The sequence below is a fragment of the Triticum aestivum genome, chromosome 7D (assembly GCF_018294505.1).
Source record: "Triticum aestivum cultivar Chinese Spring chromosome 7D, IWGSC CS RefSeq v2.1, whole genome shotgun sequence".
Lineage (NCBI taxonomy): Eukaryota > Viridiplantae > Streptophyta > Magnoliopsida > Poales > Poaceae > Triticum > Triticum aestivum.
The window spans coordinates 618,332,150-618,348,741 of NC_057814.1; the positions used below are offsets into that span (position 1 = coordinate 618,332,150).

General features: G+C 42.2%; 1 protein-coding gene across 1 annotated transcript; it reads right to left on the reverse strand.

The window, feature by feature from the left end:
* Positions 1-5,429: 5,429 nt before the first annotated feature.
* On the reverse strand, positions 5,430-14,020 carry LOC123163824 (disease resistance protein PIK6-NP). The gene is made up of 2 exons (XM_044581209.1): positions 13,597-14,020; positions 5,430-7,863 (listed from the first exon to the last, which is right to left on the reverse strand). Exons 1-2 carry the CDS (start codon positions 13,798-13,800, stop codon positions 5,629-5,631), a joined length of 2,439 nt encoding a protein of 812 aa, XP_044437144.1. The 5' UTR covers positions 13,801-14,020; the 3' UTR covers positions 5,430-5,628.
* Positions 14,021-16,592: the final 2,572 nt, after the last annotated feature.

Below are 16,592 nucleotides of genomic sequence, written 5' to 3' on the forward strand. Positions count from 1 at the left end.
TTTTGTTTTGAACAATTTTTACCAGGTCAAAAGGTTATCACGATGTCCATACATTAGTTATCAACTCTACGATGTGTAATTTATCATGCTATTTTACATACATGTTAGGGGGAGGGGGGGGTTGAACAACTGCCCCCTTCATGGTGCAAAATTTACCATGGTGTTTGTTCCTAATTTAGCAGGTATGTGGTACGTAAGTTACCACGCTACTTAAACAAAACTTATCAAGGGTATGTTTAAAAAAATCCATTGTCTTAAAAGTTATCATGATATTTAGACGTAAGTTATCAGGTATGTGACACGTGTATTACCATGCTATTTACACATAAGTTACCGAGGATATATTTTCAATAAAAAAATTTGGTCAAAAAGCTACCGATGTTTGTATGCAAGCTATCAGGTTTGTGGTTCATAAAATATCAAACTCATTACAGAGAATTTATCGGATGATATTTCAAAACAAACATTTTTTCTTCATGACACATGAGAAAAAAATTATTCTATGGGAGCAAAATGTTTATTTCACTAGAAAATGTTCATCACTACAAAATAGAGACAAGTACAACACGATGCATCAGTCCTTTACAAAACCTGGACTAGATGAATTTGTCCCCTCGTCAAAGGCGATGTTGTTTTTCTTTCCCATTCTCAGTTAGTAAGGTATAAAATCTTGTTAATCCGTGTAGGAAACACAATAGGTACATATCCCAGTTGGCTCACGAGTCGTGTGGATCTGTCGCTAACTTCTAGTCGACTGCAAGTTAGCTTTCTCGATATCTAAAAAGACTTACATTTATGAACGGAGGGAGTATGTTTTTACCAAGAGTTCGCATCCCTCACTTTCAACTCCCTTGGATACTTTGGGACTTACGGATTGGAAAGAATTCCGACTGTTAGATTTTTTTTCATAGATAAATGTATGAAAAACAAATCAAGTTTCTAAGTGAGAATTCCAAATAAAACTGGAAAACTTACTCCTCACGGCCATGACACCATCCTGGGGCAATAGATAAGAATCCAAAAATAAAGAGTGAAAGTTAACAAAAAAATGTCACATATGCAGATAATATTTACTTTCTACTTAGTGTGCTGAGTATGCCATTTACAAAAAGGTCACATTGATTACTGTATGTTCCCTTCTGCGGGTTAGCCTATATATAATTTTATGTGAGGTTAGACTGGTATGTATTGTTGACATTCAGACCTTCAGTTTGTCGATCATTGGTATTAGATGTACAGTAAGCAATATATATATAATGTAGTCCAATATGGGGCCAGATGAAGTTTAGAGGATCTTTCAAATATAAAACCAAAATGAATTTCATATATAGTGAATCCGAATACGATGAGCAAGAGATGGCGTAACAGATTGAACCAAGGAAACTCCAGCCATTAAGAAAGACTTTGAGAGCAAAGAATGTAGCATAAAGCACATGCTTCCAGATACAGTAAACTTGTCTGGGGACATCTGGGGACCCCAGCCCTATGAGAAATGTAGACTCCACAAGAAAAGGGCTCGGCCTAGTAGGAATAGGAAGTCTAAGTAAAGAATATATGCGTGTATTCTATGTACGTTGGGCACACTGTTTCTTGTACAATGCAATGCAAAAGTGCGTATGCTTCAACTAGCCATGATCTTTACTGTGAAATTTCATTTCTTTGTTTTCCATCAAGATTAATATTTAAAAATTAGCTCACGCATTGGCCAAAGGGTTCGTACTTTGAACTATACAGTTGGTCTAGGCACACTTGCGCGACCCATCTGTGCCGTCTGTCTAGTTAATCCACACGAAATGACTGGACGTGAAAAGTGAGCAACGGTTTACATGCACTGAAGTTCGCTTGGAATCACACATGAACTGGAATGATTTTCCAAAATAAAATGGCCAGAGATGTCCAGTTTTTATTGGTTTGCTCTTTTCTTTTTTTGTCCTTCTTTACAGTTTTCATTGGTTTCCTTTCTTTCTTTCTTTTCCAGTATGTGTTCCTTGTGGTTTCTCATTCATTTTTCTAACTTTCCTCATTGGGTTTTTACAGTTAACCTTTCTTTTTTTCTTTTTCTTTGTTGCTTCATTTTTATTTTGTTTCTTTCTTTGATTTTCACTGGTTTTTCGTCGTCTTCACTTTTTTTCTGTGTGTTTTCTTTGCTTTCATTGTTGTTTTTTCCTTTCTTTCTTTTTCTGTGCTTTTCCTTAAGGTTTCTTTGGTTTTCAATTGTCAGTTTATTTACTTTCTTTCTCTGTGTGATTTCCTTGCAGTTTTCATCGGTTTAATTCTTTTTTTGTATTTTTTTCTTTAAAATTTGCCAACACATGTCTACATTTTTATACACATAGTACATATTAGTATATATCAAGAACATTTTTAATACATGCTTAGCATTTTTCAAATACATTAGTAATATTTTTTTTCTCAAATATAGATTTTCATGTCTATTGTTCTCATACACATTGTGCATTTTTGGTATACATCTAAAACATTTTTTATACAGATTTAACATTTTTCGTATACACAAATAACATTATTCAAATATATGTTTCCATGCCTATTTTTTTACACGTCGTACATTTTCCGTATATGTCAAGAACATTTTTTAATACATGTTTGACATTTTTCTAATACATCATTAACATTTTTCCAACTATATGTTTTGATCTATATATTTCAAGATTGTACTTTTTTTGGTATATATCTAAAACATTTTTCTATACATGTTCAAAATGAATAATATAAATGATTAAGTTTTTTCAAATATATGTTTTTATGTCTACTTTTTACATACAAATCATATTTTTTTTCTCATGGACCCGCATATCCAGCGGACGTTAGATTTTTAGGCGTGGCAAATCAACCGTTTTTCATGGCAAATTATACTCATCGACGATGGCAAGTTTAGTTGGTGGGCATGGCAAATCTGCATCGGTTCATATTTGGCCAAGGAATTGTTGTGCTTGCAAACTAATTTGCCATCATCGCGCCAACATAAACTGCCATGAAAAACATTTGATTTGCCATGTCTAAAAATCGGACGTTATATTCTTAGCATTTCTATTTTCTTATACATTCAAAACATTTTTATACATATCTAATATACATTGTTAAATAAAGAACATTTTCAATACATTTTTAACATTTCTGTCAAATATGTGCTTTTATGTCTATTATTTTTATAAACATCGTACATTTTTTGTATACATATAAAACATTTTTGTATACAGGTTTATCATGTTTCATGTTCATGATTAACATTTTTCGAAACATATGTTTTTCATGTGCACTCTTGTCATACACATCGTACATTTTTCTTATACTCGCCAAACATTTTTTTACACGCTTGACATTTTTTTACACGCTTAACATTTTTTCAAGTTTTTTTTGTATATTTAGAATATTTCAAAACATAAACAAAAGTAAAAATAAATAAAAACGAAAAAGAAAGACGCTAGTTAGCATTTTTAGGGGAAAACACACTAGCTAGCTCTAGCTAGACGTTCGAGTGCAGTCGCGCCTTGGGCCTGGCCCATAGCCGCCAGTTCGTGAGGCGAGGCGAGCCTCGAACTGGTCGAGCGAGCTGGGTATAGGTGCACCCCGCAAAATACGTAGGCAGCATCACCAAGCTAATGTTTTGCTTAATCTCAACAAATAAAAGCTAATGTTTTGCCCCCAAAAAAACCTTGCTAGTGTTTTGGACCGGCCATTTATGAATCTACACCTACTGCAAAACCCGGTTTGGGAAAGGTTCCTGCACGGTTTTGGGAACCTTCTAGAAGGTTCTATTTCAATTTTTCATATTTATTTTTTATTAAATGATTTTTTCACTACTGTTATTTTCCAATATGAAAAAGATTAACTATTTTAAAAGATGCTCAGAAATTTCAAAACTTATTCACTTACACAAAAAAGTATGGACTTTTCAATATTGTTTGCGTTTTTCGTAAAAAGTTCAAATAAATTGAAGAATGTTTGGAATTTTAGAAAATGTTGTTCTTATAAAAATTGTGTAAACTGTTAAAAAATAATTGAAAATTCGAAAAATGTTTGTGTTCCAAAAAAATCAACTTTGAAAAATCTTTGCATTTTCATAAAATGTTCTCAAATTTTCAAGAATTGATCAGTTTTCGAAAAATAACGTTTCCACAGATTTTCAGAAAATATCATGGTAAGAAACAAAATGCTAGGAAAAAATTGCTCACTACAGTTACCCATGATTAAGTCTCATCTCGCTACCGTTCCCCAAGTCGCAACACACGCTACATGGGCCGGACCAGTCAAAGGGCGCCATGTGCATCCAGCCGCCTATTTGATGATGTGTCACTGAAAATCCCCCTAGGGTTTTTCTAGGGTCTCCTATCGTCTGACGATTCATGTCGGAGTACCCAAATTCCTCACGCTCCGGCGAGCCTGTCTCGACGGGACACTCCTACTCAACTACAAACCCTGTACGTCGAGCTCACAGCGCTCCCCATATGAACTCCTCGTCGGCGTGGCCCCGGACTACTCCGTCCTGCGGGTTTTCGGCTGCCTGTGCTACCCTAATACCACTTCCACCGCTCGTCATAAGCTTGACGCTCGCTCCATTGCCTGTGTTTTCCTTTTCTAATTGGAGATGTCGAAACATCAGACTGAAAGAATGAATCCCTAAGAAAATTAGAATAGAAGATGCTTGCAGCTATGAAGAGGAGGAACAAGAAAACAGAGGAAAGCTTATTAAGAGCAGAGTAGTAATGTGCCAAAGGAAGGTTGGTCCAATCCAGTAATGAGTAGTATTTTCTAGATTTTAGTTTGGGTAGACCGAGTGTAAATTCGGTGAAAACTGTAACTTTCCTATGGTTTAGGAGTCCAAAAATTTATGTGGCAATGTTCCCTCAAAGTTTCCTTTGAAACGCCAAGCTTTCAAGGCTAGTGGGGCATTGGCTGTTTTCCAAAAAGTACGCTGGCTTAGAAGACTGGCAGGGACAGATACAAGCATCATACCCATGCAAATCAAGTGGCAAATCCTTTTTTTAGGAAGGCGTGTCCCTATCCCCGACAAGGAGGTGACTGAGCTCATGCGGTTTTGATGAAGCCGCAGGAATCACCATAGAGAGGGATAAAAGGCTCCAGTTCAGAGGGATTTGTATTAGTCAGGATCCGTTTTGAGCTACATACGACCATCTAGTCGCTACACTCTACTAGAAGAACCCAATGAGATCCCAATCATTTCAGCACGATCTCAAAACATAATGCAATGCCTGACGATCTGAAAACAAGACAACAATTGTTTGTGTAATGCAAGGGCGGATGCGACTCTGTAATGTCTTTCTGGCATAAAAAGGCACCACACAAACACAAACACACACAGTTTCTGTCATTCAAGCTCCACAACTTAATATTGGCACAAACATCGTATAAACCAACCGGAGGTAGGGATTATGTTAAATGAATAACGATTGAATAAACACACACGAATATATATAAATAAGTTTTCACATACAAATACATCCAACAGCAAGGTCGTCGATACACATATCAAAGTAAATCACAACCAATTACGTAACAAGCATGCACACATACGTTTACATGCACACATACTTATTCAGGCACGACACACAAATAGATCGAGAGAGAATCGGTCACGCAACACATAGCTCATGGCTCATGCCTCGGTTTGCACCCGTTGCTGTGTGGAATGAAGCTCGAGTCGGTGAAGTGGCCCTTGAGCTCCACCTCTTTCAACATGTCAAGGTGGCAGATTCCAGAAAGCGTGCCCGCCTGATTGATGGCCATGTTGCGCCAAACGATCTTCTTGAGCTGAGGGCAAGGTGCTTCCTTCTTGACGGCCATGTTGCGCCAAAGGATCTTCTTGAGCTGAGGTAAATGTGTTGTGATGTCTTCTTCAAAGTCGACGGTGGTGATGATGTCGCCCTCGATGATGAGGAACCTGAGGTCTTGGAATCCATCCTTGCTGAAGGTGAGCTTGTGCTCGTTGTACGAGTTGCGACGGAGCCGAAGGAAGTGCAAGTGATGGAGATTGTTGCCAAGGTCCTGCAGAGAGTCTTTAGATAGAAAAGTGTTCCACAGTGTAATCTCAGAGAGTAGATGCAGCTCGCAGATCCAGCGAGGCAGCCTGGAGTTGGGAAAGCGCACGCCCTTGATATTCAAGCTCTTGAGTAACTTGGGTGCACTTTGCTCTGATGTCATCTCCATATTCAGAGTGACACTAGGCTCGACATTGGTGGATGGAGGAGTAACCCATATTGAAAGAGAGCGTAAGCACTCTCTCAGCTTGGTGATTGCTCGGAGCAGATTGATCATGCTGTATTGAGCTTGGCTTTGGCTACCGACGAGAACCACGCCCAGCTTCCTAAGCTTCAGCAGCCGGCCAACTTCTTCGAATTCCTTCTTGCCGTACCAGACCTGGACACGAGACAGTATCTCCATGTCTTCCATCTTCCCGATCCTACCAGGCATACCCGCCCAGCAGAGTGTCTCCTCCTCCGTCGTCATCTTCAGGCTAGTAAGCAGGTGTTTTAGCTTTCGGAGGTAAATGTAGTTCATGTGCCGACCCCGTACCTTAGTTTCCCGGATGTCGAGTGTCTCCAGCATTATGAGATTGTTGATCTCCCAGGGCAGGTGGGAGACATCCGTGTTCCGGAGGCTAAGGTACTTGAGCGAGACCACCTTGCAGATGCTCTTGAGGTGTCTCTTTTGTAGACCCTTGCAGCCCCCAAGATCCAGCACGTTCAGCCGGTAGGCTTGGTGAAGACACTCGAGGAAGTTGAGCATGTCAACCATGGGATTGGGATCCACCGCCGTGTTGTCATCCGGCGGTGGCATCCCGCGGCCGCAGATGCTCCAAGGGTGTCGTGGTCGTGGATGATTCTTCTGTAGTTGCTCTGCTTGCCGTTTCACATAGCGTCGGATGCGAAGCTGGTATTCGAGGTGAGTCGGCAGGTTGTCCACAAAATTCTCAGTTGTGGACATACGATGGAGGAACTTCCAGATGATGTCATCAATTGTGCAGCTCTTGACCTTGCAGGTGGCAGTGGTTGGGTCGTCGGCAGGAAGAAGGAACCCCCGGAAGAGGAGATCTTTGAAGCAGATCTCCGCTACCTCCTCAAGGGAAGCAGCAACTTGCTTCTCCACCTCCTTGAGGGAAGCATCAACTTGCTTCTCCACACGGCCTTCAGCAAGCCATCGCCGGACCAAGCTCGTCCTACTGATGCTGGCTTCATCGTGGAAGGCATAGAGATACTGCAAGCAGCTCTTGTAACTCCTGGACAACTTGCTGTAGCAGAAGATCATCACTTGAGTCGGAAAATCTTTGATATCCATGCCCGCTTCCTTGACTAATTTCTTCAGTTCTCCCTTCGTCTTCTCGACCGCCCGGTGGACATCGCTATGGTCCCAAAGAGCACGGAGAAGCATCTCCATGCAGACGGCCGCACTCCGATCTTGTGACAAATTTTTATGGAGGCACCTACGTACATCGGTGGCTGCCGATTGAAGATCCTTATTAACGAGGAGGATGGCCTCTTTAAAAACAGGGAGCTCCTGCTTCTTCTTGTCACGTGCTAGCGCACGTGCAAATTCTTCTCTGGCCTCGTCGATCTCATCCTGGCTAGGTCGGACCTCGGCCAGCGTCAGCGGGGGCTCCTCAACCGTGGGGATGATAACGCCGTAGCGCTCCCTCCTCTGGCCGACGTCATGGACGCGGACCTTGAGCTCATTGATCCTCTTGGCCAAGCGGTGGCGTGCACAACACCTCCATAGGAGCATGGGGAGGTACTTGACGAAGGCCTGAAGGCCCCTGCCAGACGGGCTGGGGAAATCATGCTTGTAGAGCTCGACGCAGTCCTGGGCGATGTAGGAGATATCACGGATCTACAAGAATCCATCTCAGACTTTTTAGGTCGATTTTGTGTATATATAGGAAACTAAATAGAACGACTTTACCGACTCATGGTTGCAAGGGATCAGTGGAACATTTCATCTTCTATGTATACTAGCATAGTGACCCGCACAATTGTGCAGGCAACATCATAACATGTCTAATATTCTTTACCAAAGATCCATGTTAGAAGAAAAGGTACATACCCATTGAGGTATTTATAGTAATATAAAAGTACATATATTTTAATTCAATAATCCATTAAAATGATTTCAATGCTGATGAATAATAGTATTATATGCGCAATCTTTTTCATTACAGAACAATTTGTATCAATTATGTATCCATATATAAGAATTACCGTGCCTTACTTCCAGAGCAATAAAATAAGTTAAACACATAAGTTCAGTAATACATGGTCATATTCACCCTGTTTTGTAGGTATCACTGGTCAAACTGTTATGGCATTGTAGACTAACTTGTATTTATTTTCTGGAAACCAATTGTCTAGCTGACCCGATCTATACATTAAATTGACATATTCATGATTGATCAACAGCTAAGTTCGCCTTTAAGTCTTTTTGACACGGCTTCGCCACCAGATTCATCTAGAGTGTTTTTATCGCATCTTACATGTGTTTTTCCCTTTTGATCTTTGTTTTAGGACTGTGTGATAAAGAACCATAACGCATAGATTTTGTTTAACTTCTGCCGATTGGGAGATAACCATGGCCTTAAAGAAATCTAGAAACTCTCTCGCTTTTTTTTTCTAATAATGCATATGTTTCTCTTCAAATCTTCATATTTCTTAATCTGCACCTATAAAACTTTTTGAATTATATTGGCCAGTTAACAGTTTGCATATGTTTTTGTATCCAATAATTGCCGTGCCTGACTTATAACGAAAATAAAAGAATTAGTGTGACATATAAGATGAGCGGTACATGCCAATGTCAGCTTTGATTGCCAGGTTAATAATTGCTGCATTGTTGAGGTTTTACAGGCTAATGTTCAATTTTTATCATAGTATAGTTGGTTGACCCATCTCGCAATACAATAAAAATATGTTTTTTATTGCCAGCAACTGAGGTTTTCAATTTTCTGAAGTCTTGATCAACCAAGCTTAGCCATCAGATTCATCTCGAGTGCTTTATTACATCTTGCATGTAAACAAATTCGGTGAACTATACTCAAACTATGAGTCTGCATGTAGGTGTTTGTGTACACTAATTTGCTAGTCTACTTGTGACTGATGTTTGAATAGGACGTGGACTTGCAAACCATTAGGTGGAGTAAAATTTAGGTCACAGAACGAACAATTGTACATTTGATATTGTTTGTATTGATTGATCCATCAGATTTATTGCACATATTATTAGATTTGCACATATTGTTAGATCGATACACTGAAATAATGTTCATCTCACGAGTGAGTTGGTTGAATGGTCATTTGTAGTGAACTGGTAGGTTGATGTAAATAATATTATATCATGTGCAATAATATTGCAAGTCAGTTAGCTTAGGTGCTAATAATGAGAACAAAGGCATAAAGCATAGTACCATCACATGTTAAAGTAACGTGAAAGATAGTTTGTATTCCGTGACAAACTCCAGGCATGGACTCTTTGTTGTAATGGCTATATGTTCAAAGAAAATATTCCGGAGAATATGGAAGAGGTTAAACGCGGAAATACATATTTGGACTCATATCCTAAACTGATCCATACATTTGTGATTATCTATCAAATGTGATATCCTTAGATACATTTAAAAAAATTATCTTAAATATAGTTACAAAGACCTAAATATAATTATTTAAGAATATTTATGGCATATATCATATGTGATATGCTTATGTAAGTTATGCAGATGTATCTTTTGTGATATTTCTACAAACAATTAGAAATATCTTTATTGTGATCGATAATTCAGCGGGATCTACTAAATTAATAGTCTGATCATGTTTAGGTGTACTTAAAAAATGAACCTATGTGTGCCAATTGAACAAAGTGTTATCTGGTCAACCACAATAATAATAATGATGATAATAATATACATAAAATAGGAGAAATTGAATTTATTAATGCCAAATCTTGAAGGATATTATGTGCATTTTTGAACATTTGACTGGCCTTAAAATATATATTTCAAAAGTGAGGTGTATTGTTTTGGTGAAGCACAATTAAGGCAGGATGAATATCCTCATATCTTCACCTGCAAAGTTGGAACTTTTCTTTCTTGATACTTGGGATTCCTCATCATTATATGAAATTGTGTAGTAGGTATCGGAAAACCACTGAAGAGAAAGTTGAGCAGAAGACCGACAGTTGGTATGGCAACCTTCTCTCTCTTAGTGGTAGATTAATACTGGTTCCAGTTTCATGTTTTCCTTCTTTAGGGTCCCAAAAGGTGTTGTTAAGCATATGGAATTTTTCCAGAGCTTGTTTGATTTGGCGAGAGAAACATGTGTGTGCGTCTGTGTATGGGTTGGGGGAGGGCATATACCACTTGATTTGATGGCTGGCTTTTTGCCAACCTAGAGATCAAGGGGGTCTAGGGGTAACTAATTTAGACACCAGAACACAACTATGTTGTGTAAATATTGGAAGGACATGCTTAGAGCTAAAAATACTTGCTAAGAAAAAATATTGCTCAATGTACGACCTCTCCTGGTAATTCTCATTTTTGGCCTGGACTGATGGAAGTGAAAGATATTTTTTACAATTCTTATCAAAGGGTGGTAGAAGATGGGTGTAGGACTAGGTTCTGGGAAGATGCATGCATGGTTGTTGGGTCTGAACCCACAGTAACATATGTTTCCTAGACTATAATCTCACCTTTAGCAAGAACTTTATTGTATCTATGGTGATCAATCAGAATTCTGAATGTGTTAAATCCCGTAGGGTCCTTATAGATTAAACCTTAGATATGTGGGTCAAGATCTAATATCTTTGCAGTCAGGTTGCTCTAGTGGAGGAACTTCTCAAACTTAGATGGATGCTTACACAATTTGGGGAGTTCTCAGTTAAATCTCTATAATCTTCTTTGATTACTAGGCAGGTGGTGTTTCCATATAAAAATATCTGGGGGTTGAAAATGCCTCTTAAGATCAAAGGACTTATTTAGCTCGATTAAGAATTAAATCTTACTAAATCTAATCTTAAAATGGGAGGGTGGAAAGGGGCAAAGGAATGTGAGTTATGTGTATGAGAAGACTCTCCCACTTATCTCCTCTTTAATAGTCCTTTGGCCAAATACTTATGGAATGTAGTGTGTTGTTCACTTGTTCTAAATTCGAGACCCTGCTCCTTGATTGATTTATGCTAGAATTGGTTGAAAGCATGTACTGCCAAAGATAGGACAGTAGTGGTAGTGGGATGTGTCGCTCTGTTGTGGTCTGTATGGAAAACAAGAAACAAAGATGTTTTCCGAACAATTCTTCCTAGCGATCCTATTAATGGTATCTTCTTTCTATGATGCATATTTTCGATTCCTGGTTGACGTTGGCAACAAGCAGGGTGTAAAAGCTTCCTCAGCTGGTTGCTAGGTGACTTACACGGTGGCTCGGGAGATCTATGGATGCCAGCACAGCAGGGCACCGGTCAGGAGTCTCTGTTAAAAAGTCTGGCATTCCCCTGAAACTGCTTGGTGACGTGTGAGCTGTTCTTTGTTTAACTACATGTTCTATGGTTTTCGATGTATGCCTTTTGCGCTCCTTCTGTAAACGTTAGTTTCATCGGACGTTCAAACTTGTTTATGCCTAGCGTCTTCCTTAGAGCAACTCCAATGGGGCGATCCATTTCGTCCGCTCACGTCCGTTTGGGTCGGCGCGGACAAAAGTGACGGCCCAACGCGCCGACCCAAACTCAAATCGTATCCGCCTGGCGTCCGCGCCGACCCATTTCCGGCCCAAAATTAGGCCTGGAATGCGTCGGCGCGGACGCGAAGCGGACGCGCCGCGCGTCTCCTCGCCATCCGCCGTGTCCCCACCTGGCGGCCACCCAACCGCCACCGGTCGTCTTATTTATGACGACCATCGACAGCGGGCCCACGCGTCAGCCAGTGGAAGCGTCCTTTTTTAACCACGCGTGCGGCGGGGTCGGCCTCATCCACTTCTCCCGTCCACATCTGGCCCCCCACCACTCCCTTTGCTTCCTCGCCGGCGACCGCAAACCCTAGCGCGCCCATGGGCCTCTTCGGCAGCAGCAATGGCAAGGGCAAGGGCAAGGGCACCCCCGGCGCCTCGTCCTCCCGTGCTCCCCTTCCCCCTCCTCCTCCGGCGGCGACGCGTTTCCGCCCTGGTCGCCGGCGCCTGCACATCCCGATGCACCAAGCGCGGTGGCACTGCAAGTACAGGCAGCCATTGCCGTACCCCGATGTCACGCTGCCGCACCGTTGGCATCTGGATCCAAAGCGGATCCCGGTGCCGGCGGTTCCGCGTACCCAGCGGGCGCACGACGACGAGGTGTGCAAGCGCCGCGCGCAGCTCACACCGGAGCAGCGTCGGCTGCCAGAGTACGCCGCCGACTCCCCCAACTGGGAGGCGTGGTTCGCCCTCGAACACGAGGAGCAACGGCGCTCGGGTGTCGACGCCATCCCGCCGCCGTTCCCACCGCCGCCCCCGCAGGTAGAGCCGGAGGACATGGAGGGGGAGGCGGAGTACCAAGCCGCCCTCGAGGAGGCCCTGCAGCACGCGCTGGAGGCTAGCCGCCTCGAGGAGGACGCGCACTGGGATGGGCTGGAGCAAGCCCTTGCCCTGTCGACGGCGGGGGACTCCGTCCACACCCCGCTCCTCGTGCCGCCACCGCCACCGTCGCCGCCCGTCCAGCCTAAGCCGGAGCCGGAGCCGGAGCCAACGCGTAAGCGCTCCCCGCCTCCACCCACTTGGCCGGAGGAGGCCTACTCGTGGACGGGCCAATACCGCGAGTGGGTGAGTGCGCCTCCCGTCCACTTCGCCACGACCCCGGAGGAAGAGGCGGCCCACCTCGAGCGATGGAAGGAGCACTGGCTCCGCCAGGAGCAGGCCGACGGTGAGGAGCAGATGCGCTACGAGGCCATGCTCCAACGCGACGCGGAGGCGCTCCGGCTCGACGAGGAGGAGGAGGAGCGCGCGCGGCTTGCCGCAATGCCGCCGCCCCAGCAAACGCCGGAGGAGGCTGCCCTGGCAGCGTACCAGGCGGCGTTCGGGTGGGCTGGCCCTGCTCCGGTCTTCGTCGACCTCACCGACGATGGCGGCGTCGACGGCAAGGGCAAGAGCAAGGCCGACAACGTCTAGGGCAGCGTGCGGGGCGGCAGCAGGCGGGCACAGACTTTTTAAATGTTTTATTTAATGTTTATTAGATTTAGGTGGACTTTGGCCGGCGTTTGACCGGCCACTTTATGTTTAATTATGTTTATTTATGTTTATTTCGTGCAACTTGTTATTTTTTTTCACGGCGGTACATTTGGGTCGGCCTGCCCGTTGGACGGTCAAGCCGACCCATTTTAAAATGCAGACGCGCACGTCCGCCTAGCTGACCCAAACGGACAAAAAGCGCGTCCGTTTGGGTCACCCCGTTGGAGTTGCTCTTAGTGCCTAATGGACGTAGGAAACTATACGATTTCTTTAGTTGGGTTCTATATTTGGTCCCCCAGGGTTAAAGAGGAGTTGAGGAGTTTTATAACAGCAGACTCCCCTTTTCTTAAAAAAAAAAAAAAAAAAAAAAAAAAAAAAAAAAAAAGCGGACCTGCTTCATCCACGCGCGGAGCTGGTTGTCGTGCATGCCGTCCGTCTTCGTGAGGTGGATGAGGAAGCCGTTCATGCTCTCCATCTCGTCCTTGATGAACTGCATGTCACGCTGCACGCCCTTCTGCAGCCTTACCTCTTTTGTAATCACCGTCGCCAGCAGGCCCACCAGTGAGTCCACCGCACCTTGGGTCAGGTCAGCCATCTCTCAATCTCTCTCTTCCCTATCCGGTGGGTGGCGATAGATATATGGATGGATGCAAGTGCAAGTCAGGCTACGATATGTAGTTGCAATGGAATAGATGTGCTATTGACAAGGATGCAAATTTATTTGAGTACGTAGCACAATGGCCAATACTTGGGTTGTGGTGTCGCCGGCTAATTTGGGGGTGGTAGGCTAGTCATTTGGGCTTGGGTGAGCAAGATCAATGGCTGCTCTACTCCGGCCATCCACCATCCATGTATTTATATGGAAGGAGGAAGAAGAATAAACAATGGCTGGAATTAAGAGGCAAGAACAAGCCAGCCTTGCATGGGACAAAGCATCCCAGTACGATGATCAGCAAGGGATGGCGTGACACGTTTGCTGACAGATTGAAGCAACAAGGATCCTCCACCCATTAAGAAAGACTCCGAGAGCAAAGAATGTAGCATAAAGCACTCGCTTCCCGATACAGTAAAGCTATAGCACATGCATGTCCGGGGACACCACCAGCCCTATGCTATGAAAAATGCAGACTCCACAAGGAAAGAAAGTGGTCGATCTAGTAGGAATAGGAAGTCTAGGTAAATAACATATTTGTGTCTGCTTCATACGTTGGGCATGTTATTTCTTCTACAACTAGCACAGTGGCCCTCGCAAATGCGAGGGCAGAGTGGTCCTTATTGTGTTTATCATAGAAATATTTCTAGGTTGCACTGATCTTCCCATAATGCCATAAAATTATATGGTTGTATAAATATTATATAAGTATGTTTTTAGTTTTTACCGAGGGTAAATCCCTCACTTTCATCTCCCTTGGATACTTTGGAACTTACGAATTGGAAAGAATTCCAGCCGTTAGATATTTTTTTCGTAGATAAATATACGGAAAAAAAGTCCAGTTTCTAAGCGAAAATTCCAACAAAAAAAAAACTGAAAAACTTACTCCTCATGGCCATGATACCATCCTGGGGCGATAGATAAGAATCCAAAGATAAAGAGTGAAAGCTAAAAAATATATAGCATATGCAGATAATATTTACTTTCAACTTAGTGCGCTGAGTATGCCATTTACAAAAAGGTCGCATTGATTACCGTATGTCCCTTATGCGAGTTAGCCTATATATAATTTTATCTGAGGTTGTTAACATTCAGGCATTCAGTTTGACAGTCATTGGTATAGACGTACAATAACCAAAATATATATCATGTGGTCCACTATGGAGCCAGATGATGTTTAAGCATCTTTCAGATAGAATAGCAAAATGAATTTCATAGATAGTGAATCCCAATGCGATGCGCAAGGGATGGCGTAACAGATTGAAGCAAGGAACCTCCAGCTATTAAGAAAGACTTTGAGAGCAAAGAATGTAGCATAAAGCACATGCTTCCGGATACAGTAAACTTGTCAGGGGACCCCGGCCCTATGAAAAATGCAGACTCCACAAGAAAAGGCTCGGCCTAGTAGGAATAGGAAGTCTAAGTAAAGAATATATGTGTGTATTCTATGTACGTTGGGCACGCTCTTTCTTGTGCAATGCAATGCAAGAGTGCATGTGCTTCAACTAGCCATGATCTTTATTGTGAAATTTTTATTTCTTTGTTTTCCATCAAGATTAATATTTCAAAATTAGCTCACGCATTGGCCAAAGGGTTTGTACTTCGAACTATACAGTTGGTCTAGGCACACTTGCGTGGGCCATCTGTGCCGTCTGTCTAGTTAATCCACACCAAATGACTAACGTGAGAAGTGAACGAGGGGTTACGTGTACTGAAGTCCGCTTGGAATCACACATGAACTGCAATGATTTTCCAAAATAAAATGGCCAGAGTTGTCCAGTTTTTATAGGTTTGTTCTTTTTTTTTCTTTCTTTACAGTTTTCATTGGTTTCCTTTTTTTTCTTTTCTAGTGTGTTTTCCTTGTGGTTCCTCATTCGTTTTTCTTCCTTTCCTCACTGGGTTTTTACAGTTTTCCTTTCTTTTTTCTTTTTCTTTGTTGCTTCATTTTTAATTTGTTTCTTTCTTGCATTTTCACCGGTTTTTCGTCGTCTTCACTGTTTTTTTTTCTGTGTGTTTTCTTTTCTTTCATTGTTGTTTTTTCCTTTCTTTCTTTTTCTGTGCTTTTCCTTACGGTTTTCTTTGGTTTTGAATGGTTAGTTCATTTACTTTCTTTCTATGTGTGATTTCCCTACAGTTTTCATTGTTTTAATTCTTTTTTTTCTTTAAAATTTTCCAACACATGTCTACATTTTTATACAGATTGTACTTTTTTATTATATATCAAGAACATTTTTAATACATGCTTAGCATTTTTCAAATACATTATTAACATTTTTTCTCAAATATACTTTTTCATGTCTATTATTCTCATACACATTGTGCATTTTTGGTATACATCAAAAACATTTTTTATACAGATTTAACATTTGTCGTATTAACATTCTTCAAATATATGTTTTCATGCCTATTTTTTACACGTCGTACATTTTCTGGATCGCCGGCTGCTCCTAGCCCCACCAGATCTGCCTCGCAATCCGCACCTACCACTCCTTCTCCACCACGTCGCCCCGTAATCCCCATTGCCCCCCCCCCCCCCCCCCCCCCGTCAACTCACACAAAATGTGAACGTGTGCTAAGTCAGGTTTCGCCCAACCCCATCGTTTATTCTCTGTAACGACTTCTCCTTCTATTTCTCCTATTCCCTCATCATATAAAACAACTCTTAAGGATCCCCGTCGGCACAATGCAATGCTTGATGAATTTATTGCTTTGTTGAAGAACGAAACTTGTTGTTT

Coding starts and splice junctions, on each gene's coding strand:
- LOC123163824 (XM_044581209.1), bottom strand. CDS start 13,800: ATGGCTGACCTGACCCAAGGTGCGGTGGACTCACTGGTGGGCCTGCTG. Junction 7,864..13,596: donor TCCGCGCGTGGATGAAGCAG/GTCCGCTTTTTT, acceptor GGATTCTTGTAG/ATCCGTGATATCTCCTACAT.